This window comes from Chaetodon auriga, chromosome 3, assembly GCF_051107435.1.
Source record: "Chaetodon auriga isolate fChaAug3 chromosome 3, fChaAug3.hap1, whole genome shotgun sequence".
Classification (NCBI taxonomy): Eukaryota; Metazoa; Chordata; class Actinopteri; order Chaetodontiformes; family Chaetodontidae; genus Chaetodon; species Chaetodon auriga.
This window is the reverse complement of record NC_135076.1, coordinates 26,980,973-26,999,895: the sequence shown is the minus strand read 5'-3', so window position 1 is coordinate 26,999,895 and position 18,923 is coordinate 26,980,973. Positions and strand designations below refer to the sequence as shown.

The window sequence follows — 18,923 nt, the reverse complement described above, 5'->3', positions numbered from 1 at the left end:
ACAGTAATCTTTATTTTGTGGATACTTTTAGATAATTTAATGTCACAAATACGGTTAAAGGTTGAAAATGTCTGTCAGACAGGTGTTATCTGTTGGGCTATATTTGATCTACACGGTACATCGTCTAGTTTTACTGTGGCAAACTTCACAGAATTTGTGGAAAAATGGTCAAACTGTGTCCGTATGAGACGTCATTCCTCACTTTAATATGACAAAGTCAATCTGGTGTTAATACATAGAAATCCAATACGTTTATTTTACATTCATACATCTAAACATTGTACAATAATTTTAATGCAGTTAAAAAAGTCCAATCCAAAACAAGTCCTGAAGATTTACAATGATGAATTTGCATGTTTTAGGGTTGGTGACAAGCATTTAAAAATATATACACTCACACACTCACACACACACACTCATACACACAGGGATCTCGGACAAGTGGTGTCCTTGAGTTGTACCTTAATACAGCTGGGCTGAATGGAGAAGAATTCAGTCACCATAGAGAAAGGCACATTGAATACACAGTGTATGTACAAACAAAAACCTTGACACTTACACAACTTTACTGTAGGATCTAGAACAATGACCGAAACTGTAAACCTTCACTTATGGAAAACAAATGAACAGAAACAAAATTCACATCTATACAAATACATTTGAAGCAAAATATTTTCTTGGTCATAACAAAGCAGTACCTTGAAATGCATTTCAACACTTAGATTGGCTCTGCCAGCAGAGAGCAATCCCACAGATATAATTACACAATATGTCACAATATTTATGCAGTTGCCCACTTCATGTGCGCTGACAACTGGCAACGGTAAGAGTACCTCATGCATATCCTCATCAGACAGCAGCAGTCATCTGATATGTTTTCGACTAAAACCAATTACAATGTCATTTTTTTCCCCCTCGTCACATGAATATGGCAACTTGACATGGTGCAACATGTACGTACATCTACATAAAAATGTATAGACAACTCTATACAGCCGCAAATCTCGATATCTTAAAATATATGTACCACCCGTCAATCAAAATTTTCAATACTTTCAGAAAAGTAAGTTCTCTGATATAAAATACTGTATTTTCAAAAAACAGATTGTTTACATTCCATCCTTCTCAACAAAATAAAGCTTTATATACGTACCTTCAAAGCTTAGAAACACTTCCAACATACATATGTATATATATATATATATTTATATCTATATAGAAACAATAAAGTGACTAAGATGCCATATGTGGCTCTACGTTCACATGTAGTGGAAACCCGTTTACAATGGCATACACAGCCAATTTATTTGTCAAATGAACACAGTGTGGCACTACAATTTTGGATGATTGTACAAGTTGGGGTCTTTAAATGCCAAGGTCAAGATTGCCTCTCAAAACTGTTCCCTTCTTCCAGTTCAGCATGCCTTTGTCAAGTCAGTGGGCATGTCTGCCGTCGACATGCGGTACTGGATCTTCGTGTTAGTGATGGCGCCGTGCTTCTGTCGAAGATGCAGCCGTAGCTGACTCTTATGGCGGAAGTGCAAGTTGCATTTCTCACACTGAAAAAGAAAACAGCGCGACGTTATTTTATGGCGTCTTGTAATAGCTTAAATTTGATGAAGATTTCTTCTTTAAGAAATTAAATACATCACGTCAAACGTACATGGTAGGGCTTTTCTCCCGTGTGGATGCGCAGGTGGCTCTTCAGGGTCTGCAGGTGACGGAAGCGCGTTCCACAGATCTCGCATGGATATGGCTTCTCGCCCGTGTGGATCAACACGTGGGCACGCAGATGAGCAACCTGAAACACAATCAGAAAACAAAGACAATGAGCTTGAATCAAACTATCCGAATTATGAGAACAGCCGAACCAACTGAAACTTGCAAGCTTTTTCTGAGAGCGCACGTGTTTGTATCTATTGTGTAAAAGCCAAAACACCCTTCAGGATGTTCTTCACTTTCATAATGAGCACTTAAAAAGCTGAAAATAACCATCCAGCCATAGAGTTGAGTATTCATGCTAGTAGCCTCTACACAGTGGAGAGGGAAAATGTTTCATATAAGTGCGCGATAGAGATTTGTTTTACCTGTACAAAACGAGCTCCACACGTCTCACATTTGTATGGCTTCTCTCCTGAGTGGATGCGAGTGTGAGTCTTGAGGTTAGCTGGTCTGTTAAACTGAGCACCACAGATATTACAGCGATACGGCTTCTCTCCTGAAACAAGGAAATCGGAGACAAAAACGTTAGAATCGAGCGGTGACGGAGGGCAGACGCGTCGGACGGTAAATTAATAGACACACCTGTGTGGACGGTCTTGTGGCTGGCAAGGTTGCCCTTGTAGCGGAAAGCAGCCTGGCAGCGGTCACACTTGTATGGCTTGTCGCTGTGCACTTGAAGCATGTGTTGTTTCAGTGCTTCGTCCTCAGCAAACTTGGAATCACATTCATTACAGAAGAATGTACCATTTTCTGTTCAGGAAAAATCAGAGTAAAAGTTAACCTCTAGTCTGAAATATGCGTAATAATTTTTCATTTGACGCTGACATTTAATATCCGGGATGAACTCACCACAGCTGGAGTCTGAGTATTCTGAGTGCAGCTCTGCCATGTCTTCTGCAAGACGGGACCTGGAGGTGTTGGGACAGATTTCTGAGTGCTGCGGGGACGACGTGCCGCAGGACGAGCAGTTCAGGCGGCTCAAGTAGTGTGGAGGGTGGCTGTCACCGTTCCTCAGCGAGCCCTCGAGTGCACTGAAGGCAAGAAACAAATACCTCAAGTCAGATCTAAAAATATGTTTCAAAGCAGATGTGAACAAGTCCTTCAAATCAAGTGTAGCTGCAAAATTAAGTTGCTAAAATTAGGTGAATGTCCAAAATCATTAACAGTAAACTGGATTCTAAGCAAATAAAAAACAATATTGGCCCTAAAATCTTCCACCTGTACATCTTCATTATCCTGAAGTCCTCTGAACACGTCACATAAACCCATTCACAAGACAAATGAACATTTTCTCATCGTTCTGTGCCTGAACAAACCTCACCTGTTAATGATGTTGTTGAGACGGCTGGCCTGGGGCACAGGTAGGTCCTCGCTGTGATCGTTGCTCTTGCTCGTGGTTTGTGGGTCGAGGTTCTCCGAGTCGCTGGGGTGGAGGTAGGGTTGCAGGCCGAGACGTGGAGGTGAACGAATCCCGGGATCCCGCAGCCCCACCTCGTCTTCCTTAGCGCTCTGATTCAACACAATGAACTTGTACTTCTTCCAGTTGCGAGCTTTGGGGTCCTGTGTGCCTTGCAGGGCTTGCACTCCGGCGGCTTGAGAGAGACCAGCGTTCTTGCTACTGCTGGACTCTGTTGGGGAGTTGGGCTGGCAGTCTGACTTGAGGGGGCTCTGTGGGCTGCTCATGAGGCTCTTGCGTCCAGCGGAGGAGATTCCAGGGAGGTAGTGCTGATGGATCAGGTCTTCCTCTGCCTGAGGAGCGTGATCTTTGCCAGAGTCTTTCTGGTGCTCCAGGGTCAACACAGGGAAAGCACGCTTCCTCGTGCCGAGAGCAATAGACTGGCTGACCCCCTCGTGGCTTTCCTTCCTCATCTCGTCGTCTCTGCCTACCTCCCTGGAAGCGTAGGTGGTGGAGTGAATAATGCTGGAGGAGCTTGTGCCCACTGCCCTGGTGTATTCTGGCCTGATGATGTTGGCGCTGTCGTGCGGAGAACAATGCTTGTGGTGGATACCGCTCTTCGAGAGGTCAGCAAAAGCGTTTTTGGCATCAGTCAGCTTGCAGAGAGGGAAAGGGAATCCTGGCATGGGAAACTGCCCGTAGAGATGGTAGTTGCTGGGGGTGCTGACCCCGTTGAATATGTTTGAGCCGTAGGGCCTCCCATCCCTGAACGGAGCTACGCGGCTGTGCAAACTGTCAACAACATCATGGGGCCGGTAAGCGTGGACATCCTGAGGTAAAACCAGGGGACTGACCAAAAACTCATCTCTGGGCAGCTTGGCAGATGGATCACTGTGAAAACAAAGAGAAAATGAAAAACATGACAGACGCTGAACAATAAATTTGACTGGTTTGCAATGGAACTCTGCTCTACCAACCTGGATTTGATGAATCTGTGGCAGGTGTCCACAACATGGTCCATCTGCAGGTAGATGGCTGTGTTCATGATCGCCATAATCAGGCTCTCTTTTAGTGTGAGACGGGAGGTGTACATAAACTCCAACAGGATGGCAAATCCCTCTGGGTCCACCTTCGGGTCCAGACTGATAGCATTAAGGTTGCACTTGTGGGAGTCAGTAAAGATGGTGTAAAAGAGCCCACTGCAGCCACGTGAAAGAAAAGAAAGAAAAGGAAATACATCAGTCACTTTGTCTCAAACTGCAGCAGGAAAATGGTTTCATACACTGGGACTAACCTGCAAGCCATGAGAACGGTCTTGTGTGCACGAAACTGCTGTCTGTTAACCAAGATAGTGACATCTGTGAGAATATCTCTGCTACGCAGCCGATTCAGGTTGAGCAGGACATCACTTGCATGGCGTGTGAACTGTATGCAGCTGTCTGCTGCGCAAGCCATTTTGTCAAGTTCTGCAAACAAAAAAAAAAAGAAAGATTATTTCACTAAAATAGCGTCATGGTGAGTTTGTTTCGCTGCTGTGCCACAATTCACCCCTGCGTTTTAGGACTGAGGTGCAGGTAATCTATAAGTTAATCAATTGGACTGAAAAGATTTATGTCCTCACTGGTCTTTGTCAATGTGGCAGACTGAGAAACAGATGCAGCCTTTCCTCCAGAAGGCGGCGCCATTTATTAAATAAACACTGTCTAGACGTTTAAAATTTCCACCTTTGGAATCGATTCTCACTTTCTTTCCAAACCTCTGGTTGGCAAGTTAATACCACAAATGAAGATGAGGGAAAGTCTGTCGCACATTATGACGGACTGGAGACAAACGCGTTCACAATATAATTCTATAATAGCTGTAGTTATTTTTTACGTTTTCTTTCCGGACATGCAAAAATAGTGACACTGACTGATGAATAAAACAGCTCCTATTTAGGTAATAACCATCATTGATGTGCTGGGTGTTATTTTAAAATGCACTGTCGGGTTGATTCGTGATGTGAGGATGAGATCTGTCTGCATTCAGAGTGACGGAGGAAAGTTCAGCCTTCAGCATCGCTTCTCATTCACTTCACTGTCAACAAGCTGATCAAGAAAACGGTTTCAGCAAGCAGCTCACTTACTGCTCAAAACTTTTTTTTTTTCTCCACACAAAACAACAAACAATGAATTTTAATTTCAACCGCAAGATGTCCTCGCCTTATTGAATCTTCACAACAACAGCTGGCAGCGTTCTACAGTTTTCCCTGTTTGCTGGAATAAAACCTGTGACAGCGCTCTGCTTTCTGCTCTCTGACAATGTGCAGCTCAAGGTCTGTTAATGGACGAGAAAACCAACATTTGATTCAATCACGGCACAATTGGATTTCCAACCCGCACGTAGATTTATGACAAAATCTTAAACTCAATGTCAAGACTGAAGTGTGTAACCGGACACGTCCGAAAATAGAAGAAGGACAGAATGCAGCCTAAATAGACGGATGTCCTCTGATCAGAAGGTGGTGAATTATGACCTCCAGTCGGGGACAAACAACCGCTGCTGTTATCACAATTAGGCTGACTACGTTTTCAGAAAATGTATTTAAGACCTGAAGAACTATAACTTCCGTCGGCCTGCATCATCCTAATGCGTTCAATAAAATGACAGCACACAGATTTTTTTGTCAGCCCCAAAAGTAGGTCCTCTATAAATATCTGATTTTATTTTATGCGCCTGGTGGTGGTCTAATTGTAAGTGCTCGTGAGCATAAATACAGTCTGATCGAAACTCTCAGTGCGATGCAGAAATAACACTTTGCAGGGAAGCTGAAGCCAACTCTGCGCGCATCTCCGCTCAGCCCTCCAACTTGGTGTAGTTGGGAAGGCTGCCTCACCGTGCGGCGCGGTGTCTCAGTGGAAACATGACAACTTGGTGCGACGACGCGTCTTTGCAGCCCCTACCGTGGAAAAACACACACCCATCGACACTCATGTTTCCGCCACGATGTTACGGTGACAGACGGGCTCGTCCGGCGCAGCGTTTTGCGCCACATTGGAGCAAAATTAGCGTCGGAGCGATCGCGGAGTAAAAAAAACAAAAAAAACAAAAAACAACACACGCACACACACACACACACACACACACACACACACACACAACACCGTGAGCGCGAGGCTGCCATGCTGCCAGCAAAGTTCGTCTGACAGCGCGCGCGAGCCGCCGCCGCACCGTCTGTTGACACTTAGACGTACAAAGTGGCATGAAATCCACGCGCGCTGCCACTGTCAACACAGCCCACTGCGATCACCCGAGGACCGCGCACCGCAACCCGGACTCCGGACAGCCTTTACGCCGCTCAGAGCCCTCATTCCGCTCGGTGCAGCCGGCTGACCGGAGCCCTCCTACAACATGACTTAGTCAGAGCGGCGGGGGGAGCGACAGCGGCGGCAGGCTGCTGGTTCAGGGCGACCCGCCGCTACCGCCGCGGATCTGTCACCGAGAGCGGCGCGCCGCCTGTCACTACAGGAGCCGCTTCAGAGTTTCGACTGTGCACAGCAGACACAACACACAGCCCCGGCTCCACAAACACCTCAAACAGCACAAATGGACAAACAGCTCGGTCTTAAAACATCAGCAACACACAGTACATAACATCTTCGCGCCAAATTAGAGGAAAAAAGGAATTTAAAAAATCACCTGGTAGCGCTTTCCTAGAAACTTCTTGCATCACCACTTCTAAGAACCCCAGTTCTAAGAATCAGACGAGCTCAATTCTCGGAATTTGAGCCCGAGACCGTACCACTCCACCGGGGCGGGGGTGAGCCGTTTTTTTCCCTCGTGGCGAATACAACTTCTTTTTAAATCGGTTATTTCAACGCGTATCACCCACAGAGGCTTTTACAATAAGCACAGCACGATTTAAATGTTTAAATGAGTGCAAAAAGAAGAATTATCTCGTAAAATAATGCAGGAAATTGTTTCGGAGTGGTCCAGTCCCCCCTGTTTTTGGTCGGATCCGCAGTCACAGGACGTCGAGCCGGCGACGTCACCAGTTCCTTAAACCCGGCCCCCGAAATTCTCAGAACTAATTTATATTCTATGATTTAAGCGATGTATCGTTTCGCTGCCTTTCGTCGCATTTAACACACATCCCCTACATGTTCAGCACACAGACCGACATCTTAATTAGGCCCACGCGGACAGGTCGATGTGACAGGCTCGCCTTTCTTCTTATCCACTATTCATTTTTTTTTTTTTTTGTAGCCAGATTTCCTGCAGGTATGCTGACTTCATAGACGGGGAATGCTGCGAATCACCATCGGGGGTTTGTTGAAAAAGGAAAGCTTTAATAGATTTATTATTCACGAGTCTGCAGGCGGTCAGTTGAGCATGTGTCATGTGGTTTGGTTTGCATGGTCGAATTGGCACTTTTTATATTCTCATCAGCGCGTATAACGGTGTCATACATCCAGCTGTGGCTGTGTTAAAGCGACGCTTTTGCCAGACAGTGGATCCAGCAGAGATTTGGGCTTATTGTAAACGTGAATTAACTTTATGAGTTCATAGTAAACTTGTTGCATGAGAGCGAGCGGGTCACAACCTCAGAGCACAGAAGTTATATTAATGCGACCAACCATTGGCTCTTATTCCAAATCAGGCTGATGGGATTGATGTTTGCTGTATTAATGTTTGAAAAGCCATCAGACTTGTTGTACACGCCGTGAAATGTAACGTCAGAGTCAGCTCGTTGTGTTTTTGGTGCTGTGATATCACAGAAGTCAGTTCAGACTGCTGTCCTGAGGCCCGCTGTCTGTCCTTTATCAAGTGAGACAAATATCTCTGTGAGCAGAAAAAGTTGGTGGAAGGAGAGGCTGTCCGTGCAGTCAGGTGATGTGCACGCTGAAACAAAAACATTGCTCATTGAAATGCAAAGTGAAAGATTCCTGGAAAATTAATTGAATGCATTGCTGTGATTTCTCCCCTCGCCGTTTAATTTAAGGCATGTGTACTCCCTGTTGCATCATTTCTCAGAGTTGGGAAAGAATAAACGCAGTCTTTTTACTTCTCAGCTCACTCGTCTTGTGTTTTACTTCGTGCTCTTTCTGTCTGAAACTTATCAGCAGCCAGAATTGTGTGTGAAACGATGGCATCGAGGACAAGCTGCACTGTGAATTTACATATCTTTTACCAGTTAACAGCTGGTTAAAGATGTTTGCACTGAGGATGTGTGTGACAGCATCTGAGCAGTTGTATTAATTTCATGAGTTGTGGGCAAGCATTTACTGTCAGTGACTCACCGTGGAAACTTTGTTTGTGGTGATTCCAAACCACGGCTTCCCCGTCTTTTCTCACCCCGTTCACTCCTTGGCACAGAAGGAGCATTTGCTGAACTGATAATACAAAACAGAGACAAGTTTAGCAGTTAATGACAAGATACATTAGTCTGCATCACAAGAGCGAAAGTGTCGACTCACTTGGTGACTCTCCTTTCAAAATCTATCATTTATCTTCAGTGGGTTTGATATTATTAAATAACACAGAATCCCTCGTTAGATTTAAATGCTCTGGTGGAATGATGTCAATTAAATATCTGAGTGATTAAGCTGATATTCATATCATTGTAAAGATCAGTGGGCAAACAGAGACTGAGGCATGAGCTCCACAGCACTGACTGCTGTTATTCATGTTAATAACAGTAAATCATCCCATGTTGGCTGATACAGGCTTGTTTTTTGTTTTATTTTGGTGAAATGTCCAGACTTTAAACACCTTCTTCCTTCTCTCCACCTGCTGATCATTATATATTTCACACAGTCTTTGAGGAAGATCTTGTACATTTCTTTTAGTTTTCACGATGAAGATGAGAAGTGCAAAAAATATTTTAAGACTGATTTTTGTGTACATTTTTTTGATGTCTCGATTGTCCAATTTAAAAATATATATATACTTGACACAGTAATCCTTACATGAGGTTTAATTGACATCAGGCACGTTTGAGCAGCCGTCTGTCTTTGTCATTCAGAGAACAACACGCTGTGTTATCCGGAGGAATCAGACGCGGCGCCTTTCTTTTCTTCTTTGTTTAACCCTTCGTGTGACGACACACTGCACTGAAATGTAACCGACATTTCCCTGTGGATCACCCGCGCATCCGCCCATCTGGATCCGGCATCCCACTAAAAACACTCCAGGTGTTCACAAGCCATTGGGGGGAAAAAAAGACTCCAAAATAATTAAGACGCATGCTTTTACAGCAATCTCCAATTCAGCACTGCCAAATAAAGACTATCTTGAGCTCCAAACAAAGAGCAGCGTCAACTTTATTTCAATCCACTTGGGGGATGTTTAAGGCGCTCCAGCACAGTTATGCATAATGCACGGCCATAAACCATCCAGGAGTTGGGAGGGAGATGTGTAATTTACCAAGGCCCCATGCTGTGCCCAGCTATAGAAACATGAGATAATTACTGCAAATCCTTGGCAAACTTTTACTCAACCAATTCCTAGCAAAAATAAATGACCCACTTACACAGGACAGAGAAAGAGTGCAGGGGAGCTGATCGATACCCCCCCGTCTACCCCGACAGGAGTGACACTCAGGGCTCATTGTCACATTACGAACAGCGAATCGGTTAATCCTGATCCCCATTCAGGCTGTATAATTAAACAACGGGTCACGACGTCAGGGTCTCGGTCTCTTTGTCTGGGCGGCACGCTGTTCAGAAACAATCACAGCCAAAGCAGGTTGTGACAGTGATTCGAGTCTGCCCGGCCAGTAACAGCTGCACATTAAAAAAAACCCTTGTACACTTCTGACACAGTGTGAAGCATCTCGAAGCCGTTTCATTGCCTACACTTGGTGCATGATAGGTCATTGAATAGAAATGCCCACTGACAAAAGCCTGAGGCCCGGAGGTTGCCTCACTTTTTTTTTTCATAAACTGCACACTTTTGTCTCGTTTCACAGCAAATTTCTGCCAACTTCAGTGTTCATTGTCAGCAAAGATGTGAGTGTGGAGTTTTGTTCTGAGAGGCATGATGCAACCAAGCTGTAACACCAAACAGATAATGCTGTTAGCTACAGAGGTCTTTTTAGTTCCTTTCTTTAAAAGAATTTCTTTTTATATTGTTAAGTTTCACTTTTTTAACTCCATGCATCCCAGAAGCATTTTTCCTTCCTTTGTCCACAACAAAGTCGCCCTTGTCAAACACCAAATCCGACTGCAGGTCTGAATTGTGACATGGCTGCAGCGCGTCTGTGAGAAAAGATTTGCTCTTCTCGTCTTATTGTATGTGTTTATACGTTTTCCTTCATCGTCTATTTGAGCAGATCACTGCAAACGTATGACATGCATAATTTATGGCGTCAGTTAAATAACACAACGTGTAATAAATAGATGCAGTGAAAAATTCACTGACACCGCTTCAAAAGATCTTCTGTGCAGGTAATGATGAGCGCACTTTACTTGGAAGCTCGCCTCCTGCTTTTTTAATTAACAGACAAACAGGCAAGTCATATTCTGACATGAAATCATGTCAACAATGCTGCCGCGCGTGTCTCCGCGCTCGCACACTCCAGATTGAAAGTTGGGTTTCATCCCATTTGACAAGGTTAAACACACTGGAAGATAATCAGCAGATAGAGATAAGGAGTTCACCGAGGTTCACCCTCGTCTGAAAGAGATGCCTTGATTGTTTGTGCTGCTTTTAATATCAGTGTGAGAATTAACATTTTGGCAATGCCCTCTATTTAGATAGAATCAAAGTGTTTCCTCATCCTGAGTGCTTTAACAGTGTACTCTAAAGCATGTAAAGCAGCAGCAGCAGAGCCAGTTTTCAGCTGTACCGGTCAATAAGGAGGCTCATGTTAAATCCTTGTTTTATTCTGCTTTATCCGTTATTTAAAAAAGAAAACACACACAAAAAAAAGAAAAGAAAAAAAAAAACTTTGGAGTAAGTTTCTGCAGTGTGCCTGTGTGGATAACCTTGAGTTCACCGGCTTGCCTGTGCAAGCTACATGCTAAGGTTATAGTCAGAGCAGAGGCGTGTTAGTGGGCTAGAATTCCAATTTAGTCAAATCAAAGCATGTAGATTCAGGACTTTCTCAAGGCCAGCTGAGAGGAGCCAGGAATGCAGCCTGCAGAGTCGAACTTGATGGAATTTTCCACGCATACCAGAAACAGTCCCTTGCCAGTGTGCCATCTGCTGGATGATGGGTCAGTAGCTTCCACAACACATGAGGATATATAGCACGAGTAATAGCTACCATCCTTAAAAATCTTCCCAGTGTGCGAGCGTTTGCTCTGTCTTCCTCTTTTCTCTCACACGCCCAGGGCTGCAAAAGGCAGGAGTTCCAAGAGCACATGAGGAGGGGTTGTTAAATTTGGGACAACTTCTGCACAGATTAGTTTCAAAGCCTTGTTTTGTGTCTCTACATGGATTCAGTTTGGTATTTTAACAGGGCTATCCACTCGCAGTGATGGGGAGCTCGAGTGCAGAGATTCAAATGGTAAACAAGTGGGTCTTGTTTCCTTGCACCACCCTCAGTAATGATCCAATAAGAATCATCTGTCTGAATCAACCCCCTTTCCTGCACTGCTGTCACAGCACCTATTAGTCAGTATCAAACTGTGGATCTTGATATGTTTGGTGTGTGTGTGTTGGGAACGTTGTGAGCCTCCTTCCTCATATCCGCCTTTTGTAGTGTTACTGAAAATTAAGGGTGGAGTCGATGAAGGCATATTTAGAGTTCATCTGCCAGGAGAAGGTTTATCTGTGTAAAATGCCTGCGTAGATGCTCAAAGGGTGTTTTCAGCACGTTTCACACTGTGGTTGAACGTAACTGGGTCATGGTCCAGCACTCTGGTGACAACTCAAGAAAACACACTTTTTCTGGAGAAGACGCCCAGAGTCTCTGATCAAAGTGTGACAAATACAAACAGACCTACGTGCCAAACAGAGCACGCGAACATTAATTTAAAGTTTTCCATTTGCACTGTTTAGACAATAGAGGTAACATTTCTACTGTATTTCCACTGTATGGCTGGAATCTTCCATCATCAACAAGGCCCAAAGCTGCTGAACCAGTTTGAATTCTTTGTTATGTTTTGCGTTCTGTATCGATTGTTCACATGCCACGTGTGTCCAATCTGGAGTGTTCGCCACCGAAATGTAAAGAAGAAGAGAAGTGCTCAGTGTACATTTTCACATTATCAGGGTTTTCAGGAGTTCGCCCACATGAGTCACAGGCTGGCTTTGTTAAAGGGGACTTTTCCTGTCATTCCCTCACTGATGCAGCTCTTTACTTGCCCCTGATCTCTGTCACGCTGTGGCCCAATTTTGCTGTCAACTACATCAAATTTTCCAATGTTACATTTCTCCCACTGCCAGGTCAAAGTAGCTGCCAGCCTCTAATGCCAATAGCTGATACTGGTCTACAGGGCTGGTTAAACAGGAAGTACACACACCTAGCTGCAGGCCACGGTTCAACAAGAACCACGCACGAAGCGGCAGCAGTGCTCTGAGCACATCCACCACCTCAGCTCTCTGTCTGCGTCAGACAAATCCTACAATCTATAACCCTGTGGGAAGCATTGTTACATTTCATATTAAACATGTAGATTTTCTTGATTTCATGGCAAAACAAAAATGCTAAAACGAGCTGCAGATGAGCTTTCGTGATTTCATTTCATGAGGAATCTGGCATTAGCCCTCCCATCTGCATCAAACGTTCGCAGCCTCCATTAGTATATAGGTGTATTTTCATGTCAGCTTTTTTGGTTTCCTCCAGCCAAAGCAGTAAATGGATTTAAATCCAACATGGAAACATGGGATTGGCGAGGATGAAAGCAATCCCACCAAGCCCCAGAAGTCAGCTGCTTTACCAAAAAAAAAAAAAACCCTCAAAATCTGGGCACTGATGTGGACTCAAGAAGAGATAATTCCAGCATTTTAATGAAATATCAAGGAAAATATATACACAACACATTAAATGTACTTGCACATTAAAATTGTTCATTTGCAAAGAAAACTTAGAAAGAAATAGCACGTCTTTTTCATTTTTCTTCCCCTTTTAATCAAATATCTGACTAATCTGTGCTAGTTTTGCTTAAAATATATCATGTTTGATTGAATTCCCTTATGAAACTGACTTTGTCTTGTCAGCGCCTACACCCTTTTTTCAGCTAATGCATGAAGCCAGGCAGAGCTCTCTCCCTCTAAATTCTGGAAAACCTCCCACTCTTTATGTTTGCTAGAAACAAATCAACTCATATAACCATCAGGCCTCTTTAATATGCATTTATGCACATTTGAAATGAAGAAATGAACATATTTTGATGAAAATTTATTCTTACTAATGTATCATAGTTAACAGCTACTGTATCCCTCACTGCTTTCGTTAGGAGTATCTGTGGTGCAGGAAATGCCAGGTGGAAGTGCTGATGCAGGAAAGCAGAGTGACACCTCCTGTGCTAAACACGGGCACGTAATTGTTATCTGTTCATACAACACACAGGCAGACGCTCTTGATATCTGCTGCACTTTGAAATATTTTGTGCTTTGCATGCGCGGAAGTGCAGGCGTTTCTTGGTAGTTTCACATGTGAATTTAGCAAAAACTTTTCATTTCACTAAACGGTATAGATTGTGCATTAGTGATCTGTTAGGTTCAGCGAGCTTGTGTGCTGCTGTTAAAACTTCAAGTTTTCGGAGGACTTTTGATGGTAAAAAGTCTTTTTTCTGCAGAGGTGCACCTCAACTCCCAGCCTTTGTGTTCAGGGTCTTTTGTGCAGATGTGTAAAGATCCTCAGAGGGAACAACTTCCATGTGAATCACAAAGGTCTCTCAAATCACTCAGATCTTATCTTGAAGTTAAATGTCTATTTTACATGTTTTACATACTGAAGATAAACCTGCTAGAACATTATTTATTGCATTCGGTGCTCCTATTTGCTTATCAGATGTCAGTTTGTTTTATCGTGACCCGTGTCTGCTGTATGTCCTTTAATGTCACTTTGCATGCTCGCTTTTCTAATGTGACTGGGCAAATGTTTCAGCAGCGTACTGATTTGATCTCTGCTCATCACCGTAACAGCAGTGTGGAAATATAGCATGGTATAGGACATGAGGTGGAGGAGTGTAGTTCTGATGTTTCTGCGGTGTTTGGTCGACTGCAGTTTGATTGTAATAACAAAGGAAATTTAGTTATTTAGTTTTATTTGTCTTGTTTCTGAGGTGACATCACATAGATGCACATCTGTCCTCCACACAGTTTGTCCATGTAAGGTCAAAGAATGAGAACAATTTCATGACCAAATGCACTGATAATAACAAAATCTAAAGTCATGCTGGATGTACGTAAATTATATAGTTCTAAGTTGATATTTGTGCACATTTCTGTGTCCTTATGACAGTCTTTGACAAGCACTTGTGTTCTATGCAGCAATCCAGAATCACATGTCGAGTCAGGTGTCAACTTTCAGACATTTTTATATTAATTTAAACTTTTAGTTTTTTTAATTCAAGGAAGGTTTGCTAAGAGTTCATTCTCTTTTGCAGCAACGCTCCACGTTCATTTATCCCGGCAGCATTGAAATGTTGTCATTTTAACAGCGGCACAGGTGTTGAGAAACAGAAGAAAGAAGTCTCACCTTTTTTCTGCTGGAAGGAGTGAGGCATGATGGGATCTGTAGTGGGAATCAGGAGGCAGTGCTGAGCCTTGATTTCAAAGCTGTGAGCCCAGTTCAGGAAGCGAAGGGGCCTCTTCTGCAGCTCCAAAAGTCTTTTCAGTGGTGCCAGTCACTGAGATCAGTCAGCTTCTCTACCTGACTATGGTAAGATCCAGAGCACAGCACAACACAGCCCGCCTCACTGTTTTCACCAGAGCTTTATTTTTCTGGCAAGTAGCTAGATGATCCAGGATGCAGAGTCTGACTGGTGCCCGAACCTCCCTCTGAGTGGCAGCTAAAGCTGGAGGGATGAAGCTGTCTTCAGTGCAAAAGGGCACCGAATCTGTGTCTCGCGGTGGCGGAGCAGCTCTGGTGAAGCCTCGTGTCTGTCATTGTTCAGCAGGATGGGAATGCTTCTGGAAAGGCGGGCACGGCAGCGGGGCTGAAGTGAGTCAAGTCGACTGAGCACGCTTCATGTTAGTGAAACGGTCCACAGGGCATCTCTGGCTCTCTGAGCTGATAGGCCGCCTGCACTCTAGCGTTCATTGATTGTAGCACTCGGTCGCTCCACTTTTCCACGAATGCTAAAAACTGTGGGGCAGGCTCAGTTTTGGCAAAAAAAAAAAAAAAAAAAGAAGAGATTAAACAGCCTGTAAAATAATCCCAGTTTTTTCTATATATAATTCATTTGAATGAAGAGTCTAAAATCCCATTAAGCCTCAGGAGCACAAACCACAGACTAGCAGTGCCTTTAACATGGAAGAACTCTTGGAGCTCAGGCCATCTGCCAGATCAGAGTTTTTCATATACAGCAGTGACACATTGTTTTCTAAACAGTGCTTTTATACAACAAACATTTCAGTGTCCTCGAGCATTAATCTACCTAAGCTTATCTCAATCCATGGAACTAGATATTGCTCTTTATAACTTGTCTAGTGGAGGGGGTGTTATTACATCACACCAGCTGTCACTTCAACCTGGCACAGCCAATAGGAAGGTCAGTAATGTGGCTGCTGCAGAGAAAATTAGGGAGGAAAATCCTGAAAACAGGGAAGCAAAATTCAGGAAAAACAGTTTTACGTTTGCTTTTTTAATCACTTGTGACAATAAAAAAAAAAAAAAAAAATAGAGTGGAGCTGCGTGCCATCAAAATGCAATCAGTTGGATTTTTGGTTGCAAGAGCAAAAGGCTTGACCGGGGATAAAGCACAGTTCTGCACGTGAATCCACGGCATTAATGCAGGAGTATCAGTGAGCACGGGTATCAGTGCGTAATCGTTCTTGACACCTGATGTTGAACTCAGATTAAATGAATACACATGCTGTCTGTGCAGATAAGCTCACCTCAGCGGGTAAGAACTCCCAAAGCTCTTGCTATTAACAGCGTAACATGCTGCACAGCTTTACTGTGTCAGCATCCGGCACTCTGTTGCTTATGACTGCTGTCATCATTACAGAAAAGTAAGAGACGAATGCATAAGAATGTGCACTTACACAAACACTGGAGGGAAAATGAGATATATACGGGGTTTTGACAGATCTGGACTGTATGTTCATGGCAGCCACGGGATAATCCATTGGATGAGTGGACTAATATTCAGCCAATCCTGCTAAAGCCAAATTAGTCCAACACATTTCCATCATATTTCAGAATAAAGCAGCCCCAACAATCTGAGCTCTTGGAATAGTGACGGCAAATGACCGGTGAGCCCTCAGATCCCTGTGATCCAGGGATAAACTTCTCATGAAGAAGCTTAAACCTCTGAACTGACACACAAATGAAGGCCAACAACAGGTCACACCGCCTCAGAGGAAAACTTTGATTACTGCATTGTCCTCTTACTGTCACCGGCAGCCACGGCGAGGCAGACAGAACCTGGGCAGCGCTGTGGACAAATGACAATAAAGACATCAAGGCGGACTGGAGGCCAATTCATCGACCCCCCTTTTCCACTCTGTGAGGCTTATAAGAGGATGGCTTCTGTGGAGCAGCGTATGAGTGACCTTAATCATCAGAGGGATATTTGGGTTTTATTCGGCAGCGATGCATGCGGTCATCGCTGGGTTTGACTGGCAGGCATAAAAAATGAGAGGGGGGCAAGGTCGGTTTGCAAAGTGTAATCCATATCATCCCGTTACAGAGGCAGCGCTGCCGTCGGCCCGGGGCCAAACATTTTGATGTTGATAATGATGTCGGATTATGCTGTCATCTGATGTAATTTCGGCCTGCATCAAATTAACAAAAGAGGGATCAACCAAATTCTTTAAAAGGGACAGTTTTTTCGTTGCAACCTTCTAGATGCAAACTTGATTTGATTCCATGGAGTGTTTATTTTTCTGTTTTTGAAAATCCAGACAGACTTCGTGTTTCTGGCTCGGCCTTTCCCACAGAAATATGAGATCAACGATTCACAGCATGCTCGCTCTCTCCGGCGTGCCTCGCAGTAACTCATCTGAGCAGGGGCTGAAAAAAAAAATGTGTCTGGAAGTTGAAAACAGTGACCCTGCACCGCCTGAGCAAGACTGCAACACCTCATTTCTGTTTCAAGAAAAAAGTTTAATTGAAGCGTAGCCCTCAGGGAAGGTGTGACGTGAGTGATGCAGCCTGAATTTATTAATTATTAACCAATCAATCAGTCTATCAAGTGTGTCAATGTCACTTGAATTGTTTTCAAAATGGATTTGAAATCACAGACCTCCCGTAAACATCCTGCTGTACTGATGCGGGTTCCTGGAGCTCTTCCTGCTGCTCTGTGTGCACGATGACCTTTGTCAGGCAGGTAATTATCACATCGGTAAAGCATAATGCTCGCTTGTCATTTTCACTTACCTGCCATCACATACTGTAGATCTGTAATCGAGCTCCACCACTAGCCTTTGTTGTGCCAACACGGAGCTCACCGGTATCCACGGCGGCTGCTATCAGCTCTAATAAAGGTCACAAGTACCTAATCTTGTGCTTTGCATTAGCTGGCATTTATAGAGAGAAGAGAGAATCTATGCATTTGTGAGAGAGACTCAGGCTTCATATCACCGATGATTCAAAGTGACGGCTCAGTCATAGACAGTCCAGGATTGTCTCTCTTCAGCAAACGCACTGTCACATCTGAGTGTACAGAAGGTGGGATTTTGTTCAGGAATAAAACGTGTTCAGGTGTGATTCTTCATTGTGTCTGTGTTCTACTGAAAGTTGAACAAATACTCAAAGACGGATCAGATTCAGGGTTCGTGTTTCAAAGGGTTTGTACTGTGTTTTTATCTGCTTTATTAAGTTATCCACACATTACAGAATATTCATGATCACAGCTGCATGAAGAAGATAATATAGGAAATGTTGTCACTCAGAAAAATTAATTATTGGCTGGATGTAACGTTATATGGGACAGAAATGAGAGAACATTAAAGGAATTCCTCTTCTTTGTGGGCGTTTTTGTCAGTGGATTATGTTAAAAACACACTTTTTCTCCTAAAAACTGGTTTTTATGCATCTCCTTGGAGTTGAAAGGTCACTTTAGCTGAATTCTGCAGATGCTCCTCAGCTGTCACATGATAGCCAAGACGCTGAGCTATATTTTGTTAACCCTGTCTTTCCATGGATGATGTCGCCAGCTGATACTAAAATATTTTTGCTGACGATCTGAATTGAAAATAAGTAAACATTCTCAGTGTCTAAGCTAAGGCGAGTCAACACGAGCCAGCTGTAGCTTTCTATGACACGTCCTGTCCTTTCTTGGACCTTTATGGACTCAGCAGCCACAGGGTCAACCTTCAGCCTCTGGTCCAGGAGGTCAGGGCCCAGCCGGAGGTTCAAACAGGGAGCGTGCCGGACCCCCCTGATCTTTTGGCTCGTTTTGGATCGTCAGGGTTGGGAGGTCTGTTTGTTTCATACGATCCTTCTTCAGTGAGCGTATTCTGCGGGCGTGTACAGTACCGCACTTCTTTTAAAAGCTAATCAGCCATCACAGCAGCTATACCTGCCGATCCTCACTGAGGGTTGTGGGGCTGCACCCTGCATGGGTCGCCTGTCAATCGCATCACAGGGGGGTCCAGCCGGTCGACAGGTTTGAACCCTGAACCTTGTTTCTGTGAGCTGCAGCCATTTAAAAATCATTTACACTCAAAGCCTTTTAAAAACTTTGCTTTTGATTTACTACGG

The 18,923-nt window shown here is 43.9% G+C and overlaps 1 protein-coding gene across 2 annotated transcripts; it reads right to left on the bottom strand.

Moving 5' to 3' along the window:
• Positions 1–178: 178 nt before the first annotated feature.
• bcl6aa (BCL6A transcription repressor a) lies at positions 179–15,314 on the bottom strand. 2 transcript variants are annotated; one of them, XM_076727114.1, is made up of 10 exons: positions 14,751–15,314; positions 8,398–8,490; positions 4,413–4,584; positions 4,096–4,317; positions 3,044–4,009; positions 2,572–2,753; positions 2,305–2,472; positions 2,088–2,218; positions 1,664–1,801; positions 179–1,559 (listed from the first exon to the last, which is right to left on the bottom strand). In XM_076727114.1, the coding sequence occupies exons 1-10, from the start codon at positions 14,776–14,778 to the stop codon at positions 1,416–1,418; spliced, it is 2,244 nt and encodes a 747-aa protein (XP_076583229.1). In that variant the 5' UTR covers positions 14,779–15,314; the 3' UTR covers positions 179–1,415. The 2 variants fall into 2 exon arrangements, with proteins under 2 accessions (XP_076583229.1, XP_076583230.1); XM_076727115.1 differs by lacking the exons at positions 8,398–8,490; positions 14,751–15,314 and adding an exon at positions 6,797–6,837.
• Between the last annotated feature and the right edge of the window lie 3,609 nt (positions 15,315–18,923).

Coding starts and splice junctions, on each gene's coding strand:
- bcl6aa (XM_076727114.1), bottom strand. CDS start 14,778: ATGCCTCACTCCTTCCAGCAGAAAAAAG. Junction 4,585..8,397: donor CCACAAACAAAGTTTCCACG/GTGAGTCACTGA, acceptor TTTTGTTTGCAG/AACTTGACAAAATGGCTTGC. Junction 2,219..2,304: donor CCACAAGACCGTCCACACAG/GTGTGTCTATTA, acceptor TCCTTGTTTCAG/GAGAGAAGCCGTATCGCTGT.